The sequence below is a fragment of the Labrus mixtus genome, chromosome 16, assembly GCF_963584025.1.
Source record: "Labrus mixtus chromosome 16, fLabMix1.1, whole genome shotgun sequence".
NCBI classification, from domain to species: Eukaryota; Metazoa; Chordata; class Actinopteri; order Labriformes; family Labridae; genus Labrus; species Labrus mixtus.
The window spans coordinates 2,560,670-2,584,935 of NC_083627.1; the positions used below are offsets into that span (position 1 = coordinate 2,560,670).

General features: G+C 39.9%; 2 protein-coding genes across 2 annotated transcripts; both read left to right on the forward strand.

Moving 5' to 3' along the window:
• Positions 1-444: 444 nt before the first annotated feature.
• Positions 445-11,851, forward strand: cratb (carnitine O-acetyltransferase b). The gene is made up of 15 exons (XM_061060435.1): positions 445-775; positions 1,160-1,384; positions 3,418-3,536; positions 4,392-4,445; positions 4,874-5,039; positions 5,279-5,453; positions 6,186-6,276; positions 7,566-7,653; positions 7,756-7,856; positions 8,404-8,523; positions 8,995-9,117; positions 10,300-10,435; positions 10,532-10,594; positions 10,702-10,839; positions 11,011-11,851. The coding sequence occupies exons 1-15, from the start codon at positions 725-727 to the stop codon at positions 11,212-11,214; spliced, it is 1,854 nt and encodes a 617-aa protein (XP_060916418.1). The 5' UTR covers positions 445-724; the 3' UTR covers positions 11,215-11,851.
• A 328-nt stretch (positions 11,852-12,179) lies between these two features.
• ppt2b (palmitoyl-protein thioesterase 2b) lies at positions 12,180-24,109 on the forward strand. The gene is made up of 8 exons (XM_061060436.1): positions 12,180-12,669; positions 13,587-13,740; positions 14,712-14,807; positions 18,450-18,557; positions 18,744-18,827; positions 19,794-19,878; positions 20,413-20,467; positions 21,716-24,109. The coding sequence occupies exons 1-8, from the start codon at positions 12,484-12,486 to the stop codon at positions 21,857-21,859; spliced, it is 912 nt and encodes a 303-aa protein (XP_060916419.1). The 5' UTR covers positions 12,180-12,483; the 3' UTR covers positions 21,860-24,109.
• The last annotated feature ends 157 nt before the right edge of the window (positions 24,110-24,266 follow it).

Genomic DNA, 24,266 nt, shown 5'->3' on the forward strand with positions numbered 1-24,266 from the left:
AGGGCCACACTGAGGGTTGATGGGGGCCGCATGTGGCCCCCAGGCCGCCAATTGCCCACCCCTGCTCTACAGTGTTTGTCATGTTCACAGTAAGTTTGACTTTTCTTTTGTTCCTTATTAATTTTATTTTATGACTTCACAATGAAGTGGCCAGGAGTAAATTTAACTGAATATTATTTCTGCTTAAAGAATCAGTTTTTCTTCTCCATCGCTGCTTAACAGCTTATTGATGATTTAATTTAATAACTTATCTTGAATTGCATCTTCTTGCCTATCTGGTGTATTTGCTTTAAAAAAAAAAAGGTTATATTGATTACTTGTTTGTTAAGATCACCGCCTCGGCGCCGAGATGTGACAGCGACACGCTGCGGATAGATGCGGTACTGCACATCACATCACGTTTAGAGAGTCACGTAGCTGTTTGCGGAAACATTTTTACGTCAACACGTGTGCAGGCTTGCTCGTCTGCCTGCTCGTACTTTGACGGGACAAAAACACGTAGGTGGTTTCTTGTTTTCTTGCAGACTTTATTTCCAAACTAGAATCCATCCCGCCATGAGGAAGACTCCCATCTTCCTCCAGCATGCAGAAGTAGGAAGGGAGGGCTTCATTTTGACGCGCTGACGCTGCGAAGATTGTGCAAAAGTTCATGTAAATACAGGAGCAAAGCTGCGTTTGTGTTTTTACAAATGCAAGACAGTGTGGATTTCTGATTAAAGGAAAAATGATTTCGAGGAAAATTCACGCAGGATCGTGTAGATCATGGCTGTTTCGGGTGAGTAGTTTTCTGTTTTTAGACTTCACTGTCAAACTTGAAAGTCTTATTGTTTACACACACACTATATCCTCCTCACCTCCTCGTTAGTTATTATAGCAACATGGCTGTTTGACGAATAAGAGGCAGCTGATCCTGTTTGAACTATCACATTTCCACACTTCCTATTTTGATACGCCCAAGTCGTGCTCTGTGTTATTTGGCATTTGTTCAAACTTTCGTGGATGTCATTGCACTGCGCTGACTTGCAGACTTGCTGTCTGCTCCAGTCACTATTTAATTACACTTAATAGCTTTTAATTTATTTTGCCCTTAAGGGAGTTTGTAGAGCGATAAGTAAACTTATTCCTGCAAAATTCCTTTAACTTCTTTTCTTTTTTCCAGGTGTATTTGAGGCAGGAGCTCTGTTGTTTCTCCTCTGTGCCCCCCCAGCCGGTGCCCCCTCTAGCCCAGACCCTTCAAAGCTACCTGAAGGCTCTGGAGCCCTTGCTGCCCCCTGAGGAGATAAGTCACACCCGGAGGATGGTGCAGGAGTTCGGCAGGACAGGAGGCCTCGGGCCGCAGCTGCAGGAGCGGCTGGAGAAGAGAGCCAGACACACCAAGAACTGGGTTTGTGTCTGCTGGGTTTGTGTCTGCTGGGTTTGTGTCTGCTGGGTTTGTGTCTCCTGGGTTTGTGTCTGCTGGGTTTGTGTCTCCTGGGTTTGTGTCTCCTGGGTTTGTGTCTCCTGGGTTTGTGTCTGCTGGGTTTGTGTCTCCTGGGTTTGTGTCTCCTGGGTTTGTGTCTGCTGGGTTTGTGTCTGCTGAGTTTGTGTCTCCTGGGTTTGTGTCTCCTGGGTTTGTGTCTGCTGAGTTTGTGTCTCCTGGGTTTGTGTCTGCTGGGTTTGTGTCTCCTGGGTTTGTGTCTGCTGGGTTTGTGTCTCCTGGGTTTGTGTCTCCTGGGTTTGTGTCTGCTGTATGAGTGTTGGGAAATGTGACAGATGTTGCTGCTGAGGTGTGTTTGAGGCATGCACAGGGAAGTAGAACAGCATTGTATCAGGGTAAAGCAGAATTACCTGAATCCCTTACAAAACAAAACACCACCTGCTCTTTAGAAAGTTCAAAATAACTCTGGAGCCTAAAGACTGAACGTGATGTAAGATGAAGTTTTTGCGCAGATCAGATAGTTTATAAAGTCTTAAATAGTGAAAGAATATGAGGAACTTTAAGTCTGTGTCGACTTCAGCGACCCCTGTGGACCAAGTGACCGCTGTCATTGTTGTTTTTATCATGTGCACGTGCAAAGAGTAAACAAAAACACTCATCCTGCTTAAATTTGAACAGTGGAGATGTACCAGTCAGAATCTTTGCAGTGCAAAAAAAAAAAAAAAAAAGTCTTGTTTCCGGAGCGTGCATTTAATCACTTTGACTGACACCCAACATGCAGCAGGGTTTAAGAGTTAAGAGTTAAAAATATTATAGAAATAGTCAATCTTTATGCTGCTGGTCTATTTGCTTTGGAAGGTCACAGAAGAGCATAAATAATCATTTTAGCCTGATTCATCACAGGAGATTTTGATGCATCTGGTCACAGACTCAAAATACTAAAAACATTATCAGTCGATTTTTTTTCTGAAACTTAAAATGTGTAACCCAACATACCAAAGAGTCACTTGTTGCTGTGTTTTTTATTCTGCAGTATTATCAGCAACCGGAAACCTTAATCTGTATTAAGGTTTCCATCTCAGGGTTCAAGGTTCTTTGTTTATTGATATGTGATACGGGGTTAGACTATGACATGTAAGCTATAGTTGCTTCATCATGTAAACAACAACAACAACAACCCCAAAAAAAGATTCATGGTGACTAATGGAGGATACATTTAGTCACAGTCTGAGAAGCTGCTGTGTGGTTTTCTTGGTTTGTAAAGTTGTTGTGTATCTTTAATGTATTTGTCCTGTATTCATGTCATCGTGGGAAAGACTTCTGTCTCCATCATTCACAAACATGCTGTAAATTAAAGGAAAATGAAGAGGACAAAGAATTTAAAAAGGTTTAGGAAATCCTCAATTAGCACATGAAGTAAATCACAACTTGTTTGTGATAAATTTAATCTTGCTCCTTAGAAACCTTTTAACTGGTCTCTGACTTACAGTATTTCAGAAACTGTAAAAATATCGGGCGGGGCTGATGCACAAAGCGATGTTTACAATAAATCTTAAAACTCTTTTTCCATTTTATGATTCTGCAATTAACTCTTTAAAAAAACACATCACTGCTGTGGTTTAGTCACCACTGTTAAGTTTCCTCAATTTCAACATTGGTGTGAGTGTGAGTGTGAGTGTGAGTGTGAGTGTGAGTGTGTGTGTGTGTGTGTGTGTGTGTGTGTGTGTGTGTGTGTGTGTGTGTGTGTGTGTGTGTGTGTGTGTGTGTGTGTGTGTGTGTGTGTGTGTGTGTGTGTGTGTGTGTGTGTGTGTGTGTGTGTGTGTGTGTGTGTGTGTGTGTGTGTGTGTGTGTGTGTGTGTGTGAGTGTGAGTGTGAGTGTGTTGTCCTCTGATGAAACTTGGGTCTTAAAGCATTGACTTTGTATATCTGTTCCACACCACGTTATTTCTTTTTCCCCCTCTCTGAGTCTCATTTAAATATGTGTGGTCTCTCGCTGGCAGATCTCTCCCTGGTGGGTGCAGTGGGCGTACTTGGAGAGCAGACTGCCGCTGCCCGTGCACTCGAACCCGGCCATCTCTCTGCCTAGGAGAGATTATAACGGCTGGAGGAGCCAGCTAGTGTGAGTCAGCGAGTACACACAACACGAGACAAAAATACACACACACACACACACACACCACACCAACTCCATGACAGAGCGTGTGTCGTCATGTGTTGTTGATTTGTTAACCAATTGGATGTCGGGATCTTAGACAGACACAAACCATCAAAACAAAACCATCACTGTGATTTTTCTGCTCGTGCAGTGAACTAAACCGACTGTTCACCTCTTCAGATGTTCTCTGGTAAGGACACTTGGCGAGGATCATGTTTTCAGTACACACACGCCGGGTTTTTGTTTCTTATTCACAGCTGACATTAACACTTTGTAACCTGATTACCTTCATCAGCCAAACAAACTCTGACCTTTAAAGCCGGGGTCACTTTTCTGGAGAGACCAAAAAACACCAGAGAGAACTGAAAATAGATCCCTCCTCTCTTAATCTCTCTCTCTCTCTCACTCTCTCACTCTCACTCTCTCTCTGTCTCTCTCTCTCTCTGTCTCTCTGTCTCTCTGTCTCTCTCTCTCTCTCCCCCTCTCCCCCTCTCGCTCACTCTCTCTCTGTCTCTCTCTCTCTCTGTCTCTCTGTCTCTCTGTCTCTCTCTCTCTCTCCCCCTCTCCCCCTCTCGCTCACTCTCTCTCTCTCTCTCTCAGCAAGCATGTCCAACCAGACACTGAGGTTCAGCTTTATATGCACATACTGTGTATTATGTTACAACCTAAACAAACTACATGTTGTCCTCTCTCTCTGTTACAGCCTGTGCCGTCACATTTTCTTAAGAGGTGCAGAAGTCTAGTTGGCACCTGTGCATATTTTCAAAGAGTGAACATAGTGAAGTTTGTTGCATCATTAAACATCTCACCTCCATGTAGGTTTGCATCCAAACTGATCGCAGCAGTTCTGGACTTCAAGGCAACAATCAGCACGTAAGTAAGACTGAGCTGACTGAACAAACTAAAGATAACTTTCTCCAACACTTTAGCAAAGAAGTTTCTATCTGTAGTTTTTAAAATGTTAAGTTTAATGCCTGTGCTTCAATATAAGTACACTAAGCACCATGTAAGTCTACTTTACAATAAGTTAACTATGTAAACTAGCTCTAAGCTGTGTGTGTGTGTGTGTGTGTGTGTGTGTGTGTGTGTGTGTGTGTGTGTGTGTGTGTGTGTGTGTGTGATATGAAGTTAATCTGTGTCTAAATGTATTTGCTGTGGTGTGTGTAACTGTATCTGTGCAAAGCCAACAGCACACGACTGAAGTGTGGCTGAATTAAAATAAACGTACAAAGACGTGATGACGGAAAATGAAACGACGCAAACTGAACATTAAAACGGACACTTCCACTTTGTGCCACTAGGGGCCAGCTGCCGGTGGAGAACATGCGAGGGAAGCCTCTGTGCATGGAGCTCTACCCGCTCCTCTTCTCCTCCTGCAGGATCCCCGGCCCCAAACACGACTACATCGCCCACCATGGCCGCGCCCGACGCTCGCCGACTCACATCACCGTCGTCAGGAACTACCAGGTGGGACTGAAACGTTTACTGCTCATTATATAACTGAAACACTTAGTTGATTATCAAAATGTTTGTCGATTGTTTTTCTTTGGATTTCTTCTGGACTTTAAAATATGCATGCACATACTTCCTGACAACGTTCAATCCCGTGGACTCCAAACCAACATGGAAAGCTTTACTAGCAGCCAAATCATCCACAGAGGACGGTTGAACAAAGATGGCCTCCCTCTTCTCTGTCTCTCTTCCAGTTCTTCCAGCTGGAGGTTTACAACAGCGACGGCTCTCGGATGACGGAGAGTCAGATCCACGGTCAGCTGCTGAGGATCCGCTCTCAGTCCTGGAAGACGGACAAAGAGCCGATGGGCATCCTGACCAGCGAACACCGTCACACCTGGGGACAGGCCTACAACCGCCTGCTGAGGGGTAAAAACACCTCCATGATACGGATCACAAAATACTCCCCTGTGCTATGGCCATACTGTTAAAAACACTGTACAGTGATTAGCTTTTTCACTGTTTCTACACAAGCAGTTTCAGCACATCTCTTCCTTCCTTCCTTTTTTTTAGCTGTATGTGTGTTAGAAGTCTTTTCTATATGATAAACAAACTGCAGAGGACTGTTTTTGTGCAGCAGAATAATGAAATACAGTCTGATTATGTCTTGAGAAATGTATTTGTAGTGACGCAATTAGACTGTTTTTGATATTTGACACAGTTAATCTGTCAAACTGCTCTCATATAATGCAAAAACAAACACACGCCCCGGTCGGCTCACAATCAGTGGTTGAGAAAGTATTTAGAAACTTTACTTAAATATATTAATAATGCATTCTGATCACTTCAATGTAAAGTGTTGAAGTGTGATCAGAAATCAGATAAGACGTCACTAAATGTGTGTGTGTGTGTGTGTGTGTGTGTGTGTGTGTGTGTGTGTGTGTGTGTGTGTGTGTGTGTGTGTGTGTGTGTGTGTGTGTGTGTGTGTGTGTGTGTGTGTGTGTGTGTGTGTGTGTGTGTGTGTGTGTGTGTGTGTGTGTGTGTGTGTGTGTGTGTGTGTGTGTGTGTGTGTGTGTGTGTGTGTGTGTGTGTGTGTGTGTGTGTGTGTGTGTGTGTGTGTGTGTGTGTGTGTGTGTGTGTGTGTGTGTGTGTGTGGCTCAGATAAACTGAACAAGGAATCCGTTGGGCTGATTGAGTCTGGACTTTTCGTCTTGTGTCTGGACTCTCCGGTCATGAGGATATCAGATGAGAAGTATACACACACACACACACACACACACACACACACACACAGGTCCACACTCTGGTATTTGAGTCTGATTTAAATGTGTGGTAAGTCTGTGTGTGTGTGTTCAGATATCATTGTTCTGTTTGTTGACATTCAGTCTGAAGCTATAAAAGGCTGCTTCATTAAAGATTTACACTTGGACTTTACCGTCTGGAATAATATCATTTATTTGTCTCTTGAAATAGAGGAAGAACTCAGATCATTTATTCGTTTGCCCACGTGAATAAAAGTCCTTCATCAGGTGTTTTCAGAGTTCTGGGGACTTTTTGAAGAGGAACTATTCATTAGGGAGTTCCATAAGAACTACTCAACATGGGGACTTTTTTTGTGTCTGCATTGGCACCACCACGGTGCTGGGAGAGTACCTACTCTGAAGCAGGAGCTCAAAAGGTTCCTCTAGGAACTAAAATAGTTCATACTTCCTGCGATGCCGAATCACTGTCAAGGGGGACGATTCCAACAGTTCCTAGAACTATGAAAAAAACAAATCAAATCAGAAAGGTCCTGTGGTCTGAAAACACCTCATTACCTTAGCATTAGAATAGAATAGAATAGATGTTTATTGCCATTTGCACAGATACAGGACAGATACATTGGAATTTTTGTGTGTTTCTCCCTGAGTCAGCTTCTACAAAAACAGTTAAAATTATATATAAAATAGAATAACATTATAAGAAAAAAAGAGTAGAAAAGTACAAATAAAAACAGCTAAGTGATTTAAAATAAACTGTACAGAAACTATAAACTGTATTAAAGCAAAGATATAATACAAAAAAAGAACAAAGGGGAACACTGTACAATGAAATGAAAATATAAACATGTTTTTCTACATCTCTTATTGCACCTGAGGTTATTGCACACATATTTTTCACATCATATAATTACACTGTTTTTTGTTTATAAGGTTAATATTGTATTGCACTGTGAGGTGGTCAGCTGTCCATTTAGTCTGAGCTGTGGGGTGTTTCATTATTCAGTGTTAGATATTTGACCAGCTTGTCTCTTTTGAAAGAGATTTTTGTGTGTTGATTGATGTTGTTTTGAGTATTCTGTTGTAGTTTGTCTTAACTGGCACCAGCTGTAGATAACGTGTATCCTCCTGGGTAGATTAGTAAAGTATTTATGCATAATATTGTTCATTGTTTCAGCTTTTAAAAAATAAACTAAAGTTTGAGTAACATTTCAAAAATAGCATAAAATGATACTCAGCCAGTAACCTCCCTCGATGTTCATTCCTTCACTTTGATTGACAGGTACGCCAGCCGTAAAGCAGCGCAGGTCCTCCATGGAGGCGGGACGTTCTCCAACAGCGGTAACCGCTGGTTTGATAAGACGCTGCAGGTGAGCAGGAGTAACCACACACAGGACGATCAAAAGGTTCCATGAGATTTCTCTGATGCAGAGGGAGCACGAGGTTCACTGTTTGTTTGTTTGTGTGAGTAGTTTGTGGTGGGAGAGGACGGCTCGTGGGGTCTTCTGTACGAGCAAGCCACCGCTGAGGGTCCGCCCATCGCAACCCTGCTGCATCACATCCTGGACTACTGGTGAGAGGAGCAGGACATGTACAATGTTATTCTGATGCACCTGTGGTGTTTATTATAGATATACTTATTTATGTTGTAAACAGAGTTTGAAGCTTTTGAGGTTCAAATTTCTTTTGCACTTAATTTCTTCCTCTCTGACTGCCATACATTACCCTGGGTCAGAATCATATTTACCTGTATTCACTTAAAACATGACCACACTGGATGGTTTAAACGAAGGTCAAAATCAAAGTAAGAACTTTAATTGTCATCTTTTTTTCTCTTGGCCGTCGGAGATTTTTCACAATCCAGCAGAAAAAAAAGGTTTTCATTAAAATGAGTAGCTGACGGCTCTTCAGGGCTCCATCTGATCGGCCCAATGTTTATATTTTCAGTGTGAATAAATGGATTGTGCAGATAAAACTTGTATTTATTGCATTTCAGGAAGTCTTCATTAGAGATGTAGTTGCTGCTCATGTGATCAGCTCTAATAGGAAAATGCAAATGTCTGGTTTTCTTTTACGTCTTTCATACTCACCAGTAATCTGTTTTGTTTTCTCGACTGCAGTGAGAAGCCAGACCCAAAGAGAGCCCCGCTGGTCCCTCTGCCGATGCCCAAGAAGCTCTACTTTCACATCGACCGAGAAATAAAGAGGGACATCGAGCACGCCAAGCAGAACCTCGACATGTAAGCGTCTCCGTTCTCCTTAAGAGCAGTGAGTAGTGTTCAAGTGTCAACAAAGAGTCTGTGCAGAACTCTCATAAAGATAAGAGAACGGCCTTGCTGCATCGAGTGAGCGTCATGTTTGCTTTTCCTCACAACACTGACAGGAGTGTAAAGGTATAAATCTCCTCTGTGTGAATGTCACCTTCACTTCACAGAAAGACGTTATTTGTGTTTAAAGTCGTCAAAACCTCTTCACACAGCTTTATTATTTCAGAACGTCTACATCTTTACCATCTAACATGTAAATACAGACTAAAGCTTTTCCTAAACACAATGAGGAATCTCCTAGCTGATAAAACAGTTTGTTTGTGCCTTTGTGAACAACGACGTGTGATATGGTGCCATGACATCTCGACCCCTGCTGGTCGGCTGCTACATGATGCTTGACTTTGGAATATTTTTTGTAAAACAAACGTTTTTGATTTTCCACAGACTGATCAACGACCTGGACGTGAATGTGTTCAATTTTAAGAAGTTCGGCAAAGATCTTCCCAAGCAGCACGAGCTGAGTCCAAACTCCTTCATCCAGGTGGCCCTGCAGCTCGCCTACTACAGGTGAGTCACAGACAACGTCACACATTTAACATTCAAAACAGAGGATGTCATTTCTGATGTTTCTGATAGAGGAAGGTTAATATTCAGGGAACTCTTGGACAATCATCTCTGGTTTTTTTCTAGTTGTCAAGTTTTATATGGCCTGGAATATAACAAGAAATGACTCAAAAGAGGGAGGGGTGGAGGGAATGAGATAAAAAAAAAAAAAACATCATGCTCCTTACAGAGAGCCACAAATACAAATCAAATGGTGATCATATCTTTAGATTTTGAGTCAGACTTCAGATGGATAACGCTGTCTTGGATGTCCATCGATAATAAATGTACATTAATCCTCCTTTTATACTTCATTAATTAAAATCAGTATGTTTACAATTTCTCATACGAAACACATTTTTGCATTCCTGCAAAAAAAATAGAATAACTTTCAACTTAAAGACAGCAGTAAAAAATAAAAATAAATATCCATACAATAGTAATTATTAAAGGACAAGTATGTAACTCTGACCCCTAGTGGTTAAAATGGGTACTGCAGTCTGAATTCTAAACATCATAGAGAGCTGTCTCCCCCCCCCCCCTCTCTAGAGTCCATGCTCACTCAGGTCACCATGTGGTGGACTCTGAAGCTTCAGTGTTTATCCAGCTCTGCATGGGTCTGTAAACCTTTCTGTGTTCTAACCTCTCTCCATTTTTCAAAAGCATCTCCAATATTGATCCTAGTTTGAGCACGTTTCTGCTCGTGGAGCTTATTAGAAACATGCAGAGGCTTTTTAGGTCGGGTACAATCACTTCTATCTGAACCACTTCTCCTGCCCGCTTCCATCGCTGCAACGCCTGTTGACCTGATAACTGCTCTCATATCTGACAAACCGAGGGGCGTCCAAAACGGCCGTGTGGTCGGGGGGGGGGCGTGTCTTAAAAGCGTCTACCTTCTCTGGTCCAAACAAATCCAGAGCATTCAGGAGCAGAATCTAAAGTTAGAAGGAGGACATACTGGCTGCTGCATTGTTGTCAGAGAAGCCAGCACTTCAACATGTTTCCTTAATGATCAGATAGTAAGCTCGTTGTATGATTTATTCAGTAGATATGTATTCTTATGTTTTTTCCTGGAAGTTAAAAGGTGATGGACTAGCAGGACTAAAGATTGAAAGTCGCTGTGACTGTGTGTTTCTTTTTTAATAGAGTTCACAATGAGGTCTGTGCAGCCTGTGGTATTGTGTCTCAGCGGATGTTTCGGGGAGGGAGGACAGAGTACGTCCGCTCGCCCACAAATCAGACGCTCAAGTTCATCCTTGCCTTCGATGATCCGTCATTATCGGTGAGAAACCGCTCGTTTGGTATTAGTCCACTTACCAATAAAGATGATTTTGTTTTGTTTTCTAATGAATGTGTCGTCTCTGTTTTTACGTCGCAGCGGGAAGCTAAGGTGCAACTGTTCAGAGAAGCTGCTGATGCATATTCAGCTCTGGCTGATCAGGTGAATAACAGGATCTTTTCTCCCAACAGCTTTTTGTCATGTGGTATTTATTGTTATTCACTTTGTTCTATTCCCCCCCCCCCCCCCCCCCCCCCCGCTCTGTTCAGGCACTTAAAGGCCACGGCATCGAGAGTCACCTGTTGGGACTGAAGCTGCAGGCCATCGAGGAAGGGCTGAGCATTCCCAAAATCTTCATGGACACAGCGTACGGCCTGGCGACGCACTGGAAGCTCCGAACAGGGCAGGTGTGTTTCCCTGTGTGGAGGTCGATTCATTTTACAATAGAACGAGACAAAGTAGATGCGACTTTACCTACATTCATCATAATTTCTCTAACAAACATAAACCCAGTGTATCAGTATGTTTCTTCTGGTCTGATGGATTTCTTCATGTTTTTCTCTCTTTTGCTCCTTCAGGTGCCGGCTAACACGGACAGCGTGATGTGTTTCGGGCCCCTTGTTCCTGACGGTTACGCCATTTGCTACAACCCACAGGCCGACCACGTCCACTTCTCCATCACCGCCTTCAACTGCTGCGAGGAGACGAACGCGGAGACGTTAGCCGTCACCCTAAAGGACACTTTGTGTGAGCTGCAGGAGCTGCTGCAGCCGACTGTGTAGAGCCACTCGTCTCCACCTAAGAAGCCTAGACGATGATTGTTTCTGATGTGGATGTTTTTTGAGAACACCACACAGTGATTTATGAAAGCAGTGAAATCTGAGTCAGTGTTGAAGACTGGAAACGGTGACTCTGAGGTGCTTTTGATGCTTTTTTTTTGTACAGCTTTTGATAAAGCAGTTAATCACGTTTCTTGTCTAGATAAGAATGAGCAAGCAAGCTGCTTATAGTTGTGGTACTTTTGACGCACTAAGAGTTACGTAACGCTGATATATCTCCGGGTGGATAGTATAAGCCAAGCTGACACTCCGTCATTAATCAAAATAAACTAGAAACAGCCTTGTTTGACCTGACTGCACTCCTTCTACAAGTCATCAGACGACTTGCAGCCTCTTTGCAGAATAAATATATTTTTGTGTTCTACATTGTCATCAGTGTTGATAAATATTTGATCATGCATGTTAACAAGTTTGTTTGAAATGGACCAAAAGCCTGAAAGCTGGCTATATATAAGGTGGCAGTGCTTGTGTGTATTTCCTGCATTATGAGACGAATGTAAGAAACCTTTTGGCCTCACACTGAGGCGTGCTGTTCTGCTCCAACCTGCAGAACGTGTTAATAAAGCCTGTTGAAACACGAGTCCACGCTTTATAGTTTTTGGGTGTGTGAGAGAGAAAGAGAGAGAGTATTCAGTAATCAAGAAAAGTGAAATACAGCTTAGGGCTGTTAGTTTTGTAATAATCGTCCCTGCATAAATCAGCTGGATATTTCAGATACACATTTTAGATTTTGATTTGTAAAATACTTTTTAAGAGTGAAGGGCTCTCATTACGTGTTTAACTTATATTATTGCAGTTTTACAAGAATAAAAAGTAAAGTAGACTTTTATTTTTTGTGCATCCCTGTTTTCCTATTGGAGAAGGTGAGACCGGAAATGACGTCAGCAGCGGTCGAATCACATTTAATTTAAAACCGGAACAAACAAAAGAAACTAAAGCAAACCGGAGCAGCTGCTCGGTGTTATTGTTGTAGTGAGATAAGGCAGCACTCACACTCGGGGAACATTGTGTGCAAAACGGGATTATCATCACTGACGAGCTTTCTTTCCTCCTGGAGAAAGAAATGGAGTTGAGGATGATCGCACGACATTAGCGACAACACATCAGGACTTTATGTTCTTTTATTTTTTATTCAAGTTTTTATTTTTTAATTAAGCTTCAGCTTTGAGGTTTTATTCAGTGTTTTTTTAAATATATATTTTTGGAGTTATAATGAAGGGCTCGCTTTCTGCTGTGACGAGGACACGGAGGGGGGGCAGCGGGGCGGCCGGGCTCTTGTACCCGCTGCTCGGTGCGTGTCTCTGGGCTGCAGTGGTCGGGTACAAGCCGGTGATCATCGTGCACGGTTTGTTCGACAGCTCGGGGGATTTTAAAAACTTACAGCGCTTCATAAACGAGGTGAGTGAATTCAAATGAGCAAAGAGTGTGTCTGTCTTCGTTTATGTTGAGAGCAGGGTGTATATATATCATGTTTTATGTTATATAGGTTACTTTACATACCACAGGCCTGCAGCTTGTATAAGCACATGTTATTTGCAGAAACATGGACCTGTGTGTGTGTGTGTGTGTGTGTGTTTGTGCTCTGCAACATTAGTCAGCAAAACTCACCAAATATAAAGTCATAATAATAATGCTTTAGACAGACTAATGTTTTTTTAATATTATTCCTGTAGCAACACCACAAACTAAAATAGGTCCCATCGTTTAAATGCATTATTCCACTTTTATAAAAGTGTTATAGTGGTCCCCATATCACCTGTAGCTTGCACTGATAAATTATGGATAGATTGTTTCTAAACTACACAAGCTTCTTTTATTCTCTTTACTTTTCTGTTTTGATGAAAATGTTCTGATGCACAGTGAAATGCGTCCTTTCCTGCTCACACCCATTAGAAGCCAACACTCTGATTGTGTTGGTAAGGTCAGGAATAGATGTGGTTATGTTGCAAAGGAGGAGTTTTTCTTTGTGTGCACTTGTGGAGTTCCTCATTTCAACTTTTATTAGAAAGCCAAATACTGAAACCAGACAACAGATACTTGTGGAGGGACAAGAAATAGAAAGCGGAACCTGCGACCTCCCTCGCTCTGCTTCATTTGTTCTGCTGCTTTGAAGCGAACAGCCTAAAGATTCATCTATATTTTACACACATGCTGATCAATAAGGAGCTAAACATCCTTTAAGGACCTTTCATAACACCGGAGGTTTGCCCCAGATGCTGAGGTTGGCCTGCTGTTTTTCATTTCAGGACACACCCCCCCCCCCTCCTCCCTCCCTCCCTTCACCCTGTTTACAAAGTCATCTTCTTAATTTACAGTCTCACCCTGGAACAAACGTGACCGTCATCGACTTGTTCGACAGGAGCGCCAGCCTGCAGCCCATGTGGAAACAAGTTGAGGGCTTCAAGGCAGCTATTTACCCAATAATGCAAAACGCCGCGGACGGGGTCCACTTTATCTGCTACTCACAAGGTCTGTGGGACGTCAGTGTGGTATTTGTTCAACATGATAAAACAGTCTCAGGCTGTGTTTTTAGTTACAGTGCTATTCTTTCAATAATTGACCTCAGAGTGACACAGCACTCTGTCAGCATCTCAATTTAAAGATGGGACTTTACATGACTCAGTTTGTTGTTTTATTGGTGGAATGGACCTTTTTTCTTTATGACCTGTGGGATTTATGGAAAACCCCAACCAGCAGCAGCTTGTTCTTTAGACTGCTCAGTACACAGCATGACGTTTTCTTTACCACACACACACGTGATGTTGGACACCACAAAGCATCAATACTTCTCAAATGATGTTTTAACATGTTTATGAAGGTCATGCTTTACTGAAGACTTGTGTGAAAACCCTTTGCACTGAGTAAAGTCTAGCTTCTGTTTTGATAAATTATTAACCATCAAAGCTGGTTTTTAGGGTAAATGGTAACATTTCCTCTGGTCCTCTGATGTGACAGAATATTGATTTTCTTTAGATTAGTAAATGTCACTTAGACAAAACAAGACTGTTAAAGACATCACCTTCAGAATGATTAGATTCCCACAGACGCTTTTCAGCACTCAGTTCAGTTCAGACCTTTATTGTCCCTGGAAGGGAAATTTGATTCACTTTGAGGCTCTTTTAACCTGAACACTCAGGTTTTATGAAGAAGAAAAAAAAAGCAAATGGTATTTAAATTGTTGTTTGTTACTGGATGTCAACATCTTCAGCTGTAATGTGTAACGCAACAGTTAGTTGTATCTTCCTGTTAAAGTTTCAAGTTTTCGAGATTCCAAACAGCAACATTCACACAGAAAGTGATTCCCCCCCCCCCCCCCCCCCCCCCCGTGTGTGTTATTATCATTACTACAAGTCTAATGCAGAGGAAGTTTTAACATGTGATGGTGCTGGGAACTTAAGAAGGTCAAAAGACTGAGATCATGTTTGTTGATGTTTCCACAGGTGGGCTGGTTTGCAGAGGAATCCTGTCCACGCTGTCGGACCACAACGTCCAGTCGTTCATCTCTCTGTCCTCGCCTCAGGCCGGACAGTATGGAGGTGGGTTCATCTTCATACTGAGCACATGATCATGTTTAAAGCACCTGTAATCTTTATTTTTCATACACAGTGTAATGTGGCTAAAGCACCAAAAGAAAGTCGCAGATCTGTTGTTAGATTTTGTATCTCGTCACATTCAATGCGAGTGTACATCGAGTGTACTGACAAATGTCACTGACACGATGTGTTACTGCGTCATCTTGGTGTCGTTAGAATCCACTGAGGACTCAAACTAACTCTTTGGTTGATATCTGTATAACAGTTCACAGGGGTCACAGTGCGATGTTATCGGAGTGAAAAGGTAAGTCAGGTAATCCATTAGCTAACGAGTAGCCAATCATTTTTTAAAACAATCAAGTTTTCCAGTCATTAACTCAACAAAAATGAACCCAGAGCGGCTGTTTGTAGCTTCTTAAATCAATCAATCAATCAGTTTTTATTTGTATAGCGTCAACTCATAACAAGTGTTATCTCGAGACACTTTACAAAAAGCAGGTAAAAGACCTTACTCATTGTTATGTTACATAAAGCAGGTAAAAGACCTTACTCATTGTTATGTTACATAAAGCAGGTAAAAGACCTTACTCATTGTTATGTTACATAAAGCAGGTAAAAGACCTTACTTATTGTTATGTTACATAAAGCAGGTAAAAGACCTTACTCATTGTTATGTTACATAAAGCAGGTAAAAGACCGTACTCATTGTTATGTTACATAAAGCAGGTAAAAGACCTTACTCATTGTTATGTTACATAAAGCAGGTAAAAGACCTTACTTATTGTTATGTTACATAAAGCAGGTAAAAGACCTTACTCATTGTTATGTTATATAAAGCAGGTAAAAGACCTTACTCATTGTTATGTTACATAAAGCAGGTAAAAGACCTTACTCATTGTTATGTTACATAAAGCAGGTAAAAGACCTTACTCATTGTTATGTTACATAAAGCAGGTAAAAGACCTTACTCATTGTTATGTTACATAAAGCAGGTAAAAGACCTTACTCATTGTTATGTTACATAAAGCAGGTAAAAGACCTTACTCATTGTTATGTTACATAAAGCAGGTAAAAGACCTTACTCATTGTTATGTTATATAAAGCAGGTAAAAGACCTTACTCATTGTTATGTTATATAAAGCAGGTAAAAGACATTACTCATTGTTATGTTACATAAAGCAGGTAAAAGACCTTACTCATTGTTATGTTACATAAAGCAGGTAAAAGACCTTACTCATTGTTATGTTACATAAAGCAGGTAAAAGACCTTACTCATTGTTATGTTACATAAAGCAGGTAAAAGACCTTACTCATTGTTATGTTACGTAAAGCAGGTAAAAGACCTTACTCATTGTTATGTTATATAAAGCAGGTAAAAGACCTTACTCATTGTTATGTTATATAAAGCAGGTAAAAGACCTTACTCATTGTTATGTTACATAAAGCAGGTAAAAGACCTTACTCATTGTTATGTTATATAAAGCAGGTAAAAGACCTTACTTATTGTTATGTTACATAAAGCAGGTAAAAGACCTTACTCATTGTTATGTTATATAAAGCAGGTAAAAGACCTTACTTATTGTTATGTTACATAAAGCAGGTAAAAGACCTTACTCATTGTTATGTTACATAAAGCAGGTAAAAGACCTTACTTATTGTTATGTTATATAAAGCAGGTAAAAGACCTTACTCATTGTTATGTTACATAAAGCAGGTAAAAGACCTTACTTATTGTTATGTTACATAAAGCAGGTAAAAGACCTTACTCATTGTTATGTTACATAAAGCAGGTAAAAGACCTTACTTATTGTTATGTTACATAAAGCAGGTAAAAGACCTTACTCATTGTTATGTTACATAAAGCAGGTAAAAGACCTTACTTATTGTTATGTTACATAAAGCAGGTAAAAGACCTTACTCATTGTTATGTTATATAAAGCAGGTAAAAGACCTTACTCATTGTTATGTTACATAAAGCAGGTAAAAGACCTTACTTATTGTTATGTTACATAAAGCAGGTAAAAGACCTTACTCATTGTTATGTTATATAAAGCAGGTAAAAGACCTTACTTATTGTTATGTTACATAAAGCAGGTAAAAGACCTTACTTATTGTTATGTTACATAAAGCAGGTAAAAGACCTTACTCATTGTTATGTTATATAAAGCAGGTAAAAGACCTTACTCATTGTTATGTTACATAAAGCAGGTAAAAGACCTTACTCATTGTTATGTTACATAAAGCAGGTAAAAGACCTTACTTATTGTTATGTTACATAAAGCAGGTAAAAGACCTTACTCATTGTTATGTTATATAAAGCAGGTAAAAGACCTTACTCATTGTTATGTTACATAAAGCAGGTAAAAGACCTTACTCATTGTTATGTTACACAAAGCAGGTAAAAGACCTTACTCATTGTTATGTTACATAAAGCAGGTAAAAGACCTTACTTATTGTTATGTTACAAAGATCCGGCCTATCCATCATGAGCACTTTAGCAAAGCAGCAAAAGTTACAGTGGTAAGAAAAAACTGTCTTATTAAAAGACAGAAATCTTCGGCCGGATCCCCGGCTCATGATGAAACAGTCTTCACAGATCTAGACTGCGCCGGGCTTGGAAAGGGATAGGGGGAGAGCTGGGATAAGATGCAGGAAGAGGGATAGGGAGCAAGGGGGGGGGGGGTTGTTCATGTGAAGATTTCACTCTCATCTTAGTCATTAATAATAACTAATGAAGACTTCTAGGTGTCGGTGTGCAGGTTTGGAAAAGGAACCAAACTGAATATGTCCATCAGGGACTTGGAGAAATTACATTTTTGTAAATATTTTATTGATTTATCATGTAAATAAAATGTAGTGGAAATAATCATTAGTTGTGAGCTTGGATTTAAGAATGTAATTCATTATAGTACTTTAACATTATTAGTCTGTATTACACTAATATTGATGATCAAGTCTTTCAAGTGTAGATCGTTTCTTCTTCTTCTCCTTTAGTGTGCCGATCACACAGTGATGAAACTTCCAAAAACCAAATCAAATGCTTTCTCTTTTTTTAAAGGTTATTTTTGGGGCTTTTTATGCCTTTTATTAGAGAGACAGCTAGGAGTCAGAAATCAGAGAGAGAGAGAGACATGCAGGAAAGGAGCCACAGGTCGGATTCGAACCCAGGCCGCCCGCTTTGAGGACTACAGCCTCGCTACATGTGGCACATACTTACCACTAGGCCACCAGCGCCCCTTAAAAAGCGTTCTGATGACATTTCAAACAAGCTTAGGCAAAACGAAGTGAAGCATTAAAGTTACCAGGTGTTAAAATCTTCTCCACAGTTTGTCTCATAATGAAGTGAACACAAGCTGCTCGGCAGAGGAGCATTTAGCACTTAAACACAGATATGTATTAAGAGCTATAAGAGCGTACATTTTGGACGTTAAACAACTTCAAATCTATTGTAGGGTTGCTCCTAAACTGCTGGATGTGTATGAAGCAACTTTTTCCAACAAGTTCAACTAAAAGGACGATCGAATGTGAATTTCATTTTTTTTTTTTTGCCTCTAACTGACCAAACATTATTTACTGCAGGATGTGGAGGATTAATAAGGTTTCCTCACTCCAGCTCTCACATGCTTGCTCTTTGTTTTCTCTCAGACACGGACTACTTGAGGTACCTCTTCCCCCAGTTTGTGAAGTCCAACCTCTTCCACCTCTGCTACACCGCGATAGGCCAGAGGATTTCCATCTGCAACTACTGGAATGGTGAGACTCCCAGAATAACTTTCTCACACAGCTGGCACAAAGAAGGTGTTAAAGTCTGCAGCCCGTCGAAGGCAAACGACATGTTTAGTTAATGACTGACACACATGGGTTGACTTTGAGGCAGGAGCGGTGTTATTTAAGTTTAAGTGTTTGATGAACTGTTTATTTCTCCTCCTCTCTCTGCAGACCCCCACCACAGAGACATGTACGTGAACAGCAGTGATTATTTAGCTCTGCTCAACAGTGAGAGACCCAACCCAAACTCAACAGGTCAGCACATGTTATTAACTTCAGGAATCCTTATATATATAAATATCAATCAGTAATAGAGTGTTGTTGTTGTTGTTGTTCCTGGCGTTCCTGGCTAACGCTAAATAAAATGTGTTTATGTTGCTTGGAATTAGGATGCACCATGTTTTTATTGGGTCCTGTCCATGTGACTTTCCCTCTGCACTGTAACATTTAACTCTTTTTATATTTTTACTTTATTTATTTCAATTAATTTCATATGAATTATTTTTATTTGAACATATTTTCAGATTTAATCATTTCAGTGATTTTTTAAATGTTCTATTTTAATGTTTCTTCTCTTTCCTCTGCCTTTAATAAATCAGTCAGGAAACGTCTCTTAAAAAACAAACCAAAACAAAAGCCAACCTTTCTTCAGGGTGTGACAAGGAAGTGTCAAAAAAAAAAAAAGATGTGACTTTGTGCTGGATTGCAAAAGATTGTAAAAGTGCAGTGAACAAAGTCACATGATAATGTGTTCTGCTCATGCTACTTGTAAAAGTGACAAACTATCCTCACATTTAAGTTAACGACATCGTCTGACTGCTCATCATTATAGTGAATAGTTTCAACTGATAACGTATCTACACTCCTGCACTTTAACATTTATATCTTTGATTGCACAGCTCTGGATAACCCTCTATATCGTTATTACATATTTACCACTGTCATCACTGTTTCTGCAAACTTACATCTCTTACCTCCAGCAAGTATTTTTACATTCAGTTGACAAGCCTGAATAAATGCTGTATTTAATTTTTCATTTTTTAAACCAGTAAGAATGTTAAGTTAAATCTCTTATTATTCTTATTTTTTTATATTTAAGTGCTTATTTACTATGTATCTATTCTTATATTGTTTTATTTGCTGCTGTAACACCACAATGTCCCAGTTTGGGATCAATAAAGTCATTCTATTCTAAACAGTATTGTTTCTGTCTCATTACAGAGTGGAAGAAAAACTTCCTCAAAATAAAGAAGCTGGTGTTGATCGGAGGACCGGATGATGGAGTCATCACTCCGTGGCAGTCGAGGTGAGTTCATCCTCTGTCTTCAGTCTTTTTGATCTGACTTATTTCATAAAGACAACATAATGATACAGCAGTTATAGCCATGATTTTGGCAGAAGAAAATCTGCCACAGGATCTGTTTCATACAGTGAGGTCGATAGCTTTAAGTTTAAGTGCATTGAAATGTTTCTACCATCATCCCGCTGGAGACACACAGCTGCATGAAACTGAGTCCAGTTCTAAAGTAGCTCTAAAAGGCAGAGAGAATTCATTTCATGCATGTTAGTGGTGCACTTCTGAACTCTTGATGGAAGAGAAAGACTCGATTGTTGTTTCCTTGATACAGTCGAGGGTCTGAGGTTTAGAGCTGCAACAGTTTGTCCTGTTTGATGCTTTTTAAAAAAAATGTTTTTTCTAATGTCACGTAGGACTTTCTCTACTATGGAAACACATTACGTGGCCGTTGGCAGATTTTCTTTTTTAGTGTGTGGACGATCAGATGACTTTCTTGTGATGCTCTCACATTTAACTCTCTTTTTTTCCTCTTGTGATTTTTAGTCAGTTTGGATTTTATGACGACAACGAGACTGTTGTTGAGATGCAGGATCAAGACGTGAGTGAAGATCACACACACACACACACACACACACACACACACACACACACACACACACACACACACACACACACACACACACTATATGATACTATACTCTCTATGATTGTTAGACATGCTCTGATATCATTTTGAGCTCTTTTCTCTGCTTGAGTTATTTGTGACATTAGAGAGGTGACATTGACTTTTTCAGAGCTGAGAGAATAATTTGTTTTGGGACAAGCACAGAACTTCCTAATGCTCATTTTGTAAACCAGGAACTTTATCACCTGTCTCAATTTGAAAAGTAAAATGTCCCACAGAGACTTAATGAGCCTGTACCTGTGACTCGTTTGTATCTAAATAAAATTCAAAGTCTGGATATTTTTGTTGATTTATTAAACAAAAGAGTGAGAAAATAATTCTAAACAAAAGTCTAAAAGATGATGGTAATTATGTTGATGATGATGATACTGATGACGATCAACTACGATGACGAAAATATTTAAACCCCACTCCCGCCACTCCAATGCCCGGGTAAAAATAAGGATAGACCACGCCCACTGCAAATTACAAGTAATCACATCAAACCCATATATTTTTTTTTATTTGTAAATTTTATTTAATTCAAACAAACAATAAAGTTAAGAAAAACAAACAAACATAAAATCTCAAATTTGAATGAAAAGGAGCAGAAAGAAGACTAATCTTATAATATCTGCCCCTCTTTCACAAAACATTAATTAAAACAAAACAAAACACTTAATTCAAAAACTATTCAAATAAATTGGCTGCAGGCAAACACAGCCACTGGCAGCCCCATCGTAGATCCTCCTTAACAATTCATTTTACACTGTACAAAGCATATCACATATTAGGAAATTTGACAAATAATCAACAGAGGTACTTACAGTCAGGATGAACTCATCTCACATCTCAGGTTTTTCTAATCATCCAAACAGATTTAGTTATCTGAAATAAACATTATTCTGAAAAGTGTCGCCATATAAAGAAGAAGCTGCATACCTTAATCATTTGATTAGTGTGCTCCAGTATTTTCTTTTGTTTCTGCCTGTGTGAAGGAGTCTGTTGAGTTATCTGTGAGGTCTGTGTATCTATACATCTACACCACAGGAACATTACATTTATAATAAAGATTTAAACTTCATCATGCTTCACTGTAGTTCCTTGAGATAACCAGGCAGAACATGAACAGAGGTATAATCATCCTAAATTAAACTTCAGTGTTTTTGTGTCTTGTTTCAGATTTATCTAAGGGATGCTTTCGGTCTGAAGACGTTGGGGGCTCGAGGGGATCTGATCGTCTGTACCGTCGCCGGAGTCGAACACGTGTTCTGGCACTCGAATGAGACCGTGTTCCACACCTGCATGGAGAAGTGGCTGGAGTAAAACTCTTTGACAACCACACGCAGATACACACACACACAGATACACATCGTGGAGTTTTACAAGCTCACACATTTCAAAACTCACAAAACTTTTGGGGGTATACTCGTTCAAAGCCGCTGATGGTTTCTACTTTTATATTCTGTTGAAAGGTTTGTGTTTCTGCAGATAGATTACATTGAAAAGCTCATCGTGGGGAAAACGAGGGGAGATTTGAATGTTTAAGCTTTTAAACTTTGTTGTTAAGAGTTTGATGAGAAGATCGACACCACTCTCCTCCTGTCTGTAAGCTGTATGTGAAGTAACAGCTAGCACACAGTTAGCTTAGCATGAAGACCGAAGGAATGAGCAGGTCTGTCTTTGACAAAGATTTTACTAAATACACCAAACCAGCACCTTTAAAGCTCAGAAACAAACTTTTATTTTTGCTTTTCCTTTTAAAAAATGTTAAGCAGTAAAGTCACAGAAAAGTGGTTAAAGGAGAATGATGTGCAGGACGAAGTCTTGGCCAGAGTTCTTCCCTGAATTATTGTACAGATTAAACAAATAGGATATACTTTATCTACTGAGCTTTGGGTTTTTCTCTGAGGCAGCATAGTTTGTAACACAAAATGTATTCATTTTGTGTTTTCTACTGTTTCTGTTGGACTAATCCAGCACATCACTGTGTGTGCTGCTGAAGTTATTTCACAGGAAATAAGCTCAAAGCACAAACTTTCAGGGGCGACACATGAAACGGCTTCCATTAATACAGGTTAAAATTATTATTTTAGCCTTTTCAGGAAGCAAAGGGAACGATAGAAAGAATAGGAAAAGAGATTTAGCCAAAGTGGAGAGGCTGAAACTAGACTCTGGACTGTTTGGGATAGCTGAGGAGAGACAGGAAATGTTGGGACGAGAGAGTAGGGGCTGACATGCAGCAAAGGGCCACGGTCGGGTCCGAACCCACAGCTGCTGCGACGAGGACTATAGCCTCTGCACATGGGGCACGCAGCATAACCACCAGGCTATCAGCGCTCCTGGACTCCAGACTTTTAATCCCAAATTTAAGTTTCATTCTTTCATCTCCATTTTTGTAACATAGCCTGACATGGCTGAAGAGTCTTTGGTGGTGACTGCTCTTAAAATGTATAATTTAGTGGCATGCCCCTTTAATGTGTATGAAAATGTTAGTTTATTAGGTTAGAAATACTCAACTTGCATAATAACAGTTAATATCTATGTGTGTGTCTGTGTGTGTTTGGACACACATACCTCAAAACATCACACACAAACCCAGTGCCTGAGCGACGTTCTGTCATCCTCTCCACATGAACAGACTCACTGCCCTGCTCAGCTGATGATGCAGTAATTTATATCTTCTTAATGCTTCTGTTTTAAAGCGGGGAATCGTATTCTCATTGTGTTTGTTTCTTCTTCTTCTTCTTTCTTTTTTTAAATAGTGTAAATATGATCATGTTTAATATCATTGTCATGCAGTGCTTTGGAGCTTTTGTAGATTCAGCCTTAAATTTTCCCTACATGCCTCAGTGTTTCATGTTCCATACCGAAGTGCTAAAACACGCTGCCTTTAGTGACGGTGCTAAAAGAAATGTTGGAGATGAGTGTGGAAAGAACAGAGAGTGGCAGTGCTATATTAGTGTTTACTTGTCCACCTGACTAGTGTACATGGCAGTCTTTACCTCCCATCGCATTTAGATATCTCAGGCGTCATAGCAACCTTCTTGTTTGTCCGTCTTTTTCAGTAAAGGGAAACTTTTTTTTTTTAAATTGATGTTTGCAGTTTATTGGATATTTATGGATGCCTGTTGTACTTTGATGTTTCTTCAAATATTAAGTATTTACTTTTACATTGTGTGGTTAAACAAGAAGTGAATTACTATTGTAGAGGAGATAAGTACAGATTGCACATTATTTATCCAAATGAAAAGAAGTGAAAGGGGAAGATGGGATTATTTTAACTGTTTTTAAAGTTGTACAAATATCAGTATTATTTGAATGTTGTTGCATCCTTTGTTTGATATTCGCTCGCTGAAATCGATTTGCGTAAAAAAATGCAGGTTTACTAAGGGAAGTCCTCTCTGTTTTTTGTTTTCTTGCTTCAAAAAACAGTAAATGTGGACATTGACCATTTTTAACCAAACAGAAACTTCTATTTTGTCAATCTTCTTCAATTTCTACAGTACTTGGACTACAAATGAAACTGTGTCAAATTAAACCAATTCCTCAATAAAAGACGGGTTTAAAAATCTCTATTTGTATCACAATTATTTGGTTTTCAATGTGTATTGATGTTCAGCCAGCTTGGAAAATACTTGATAATAAACAGCCATACACACATAATCAAGCATTACTAAACATCCTGATTCACTCATTATTAATAATTTACACCCAAGAGAATATCTATTTT

What these genes read in the sequence shown, in the direction of transcription:
- cratb (XM_061060435.1), top strand. Translation starts at nt 725, where the DNA reads ATGATTTCGAGGAAAATTCACGCAGGATCGTGTAGATCATGGCTGTTT. An exon ending in GCCAAGCAGAACCTCGACAT is followed by an intron (nt 8,524 to 8,994) that starts GTAAGCGTCTCC and finishes GATTTTCCACAG; the next exon opens with ACTGATCAACGACCTGGACG. An exon ending in TCGATGATCCGTCATTATCG is followed by an intron (nt 10,436 to 10,531) that starts GTGAGAAACCGC and finishes TTTACGTCGCAG; the next exon opens with CGGGAAGCTAAGGTGCAACT.
- ppt2b (XM_061060436.1), top strand. Translation starts at nt 12,484, where the DNA reads ATGAAGGGCTCGCTTTCTGCTGTGACGAGGACACGGAGGGGGGGCAGC. An exon ending in CTTTATCTGCTACTCACAAG is followed by an intron (nt 13,741 to 14,711) that starts GTCTGTGGGACG and finishes ATGTTTCCACAG; the next exon opens with GTGGGCTGGTTTGCAGAGGA. An exon ending in TTGAGATGCAGGATCAAGAC is followed by an intron (nt 20,468 to 21,715) that starts GTGAGTGAAGAT and finishes GTCTTGTTTCAG; the next exon opens with ATTTATCTAAGGGATGCTTT.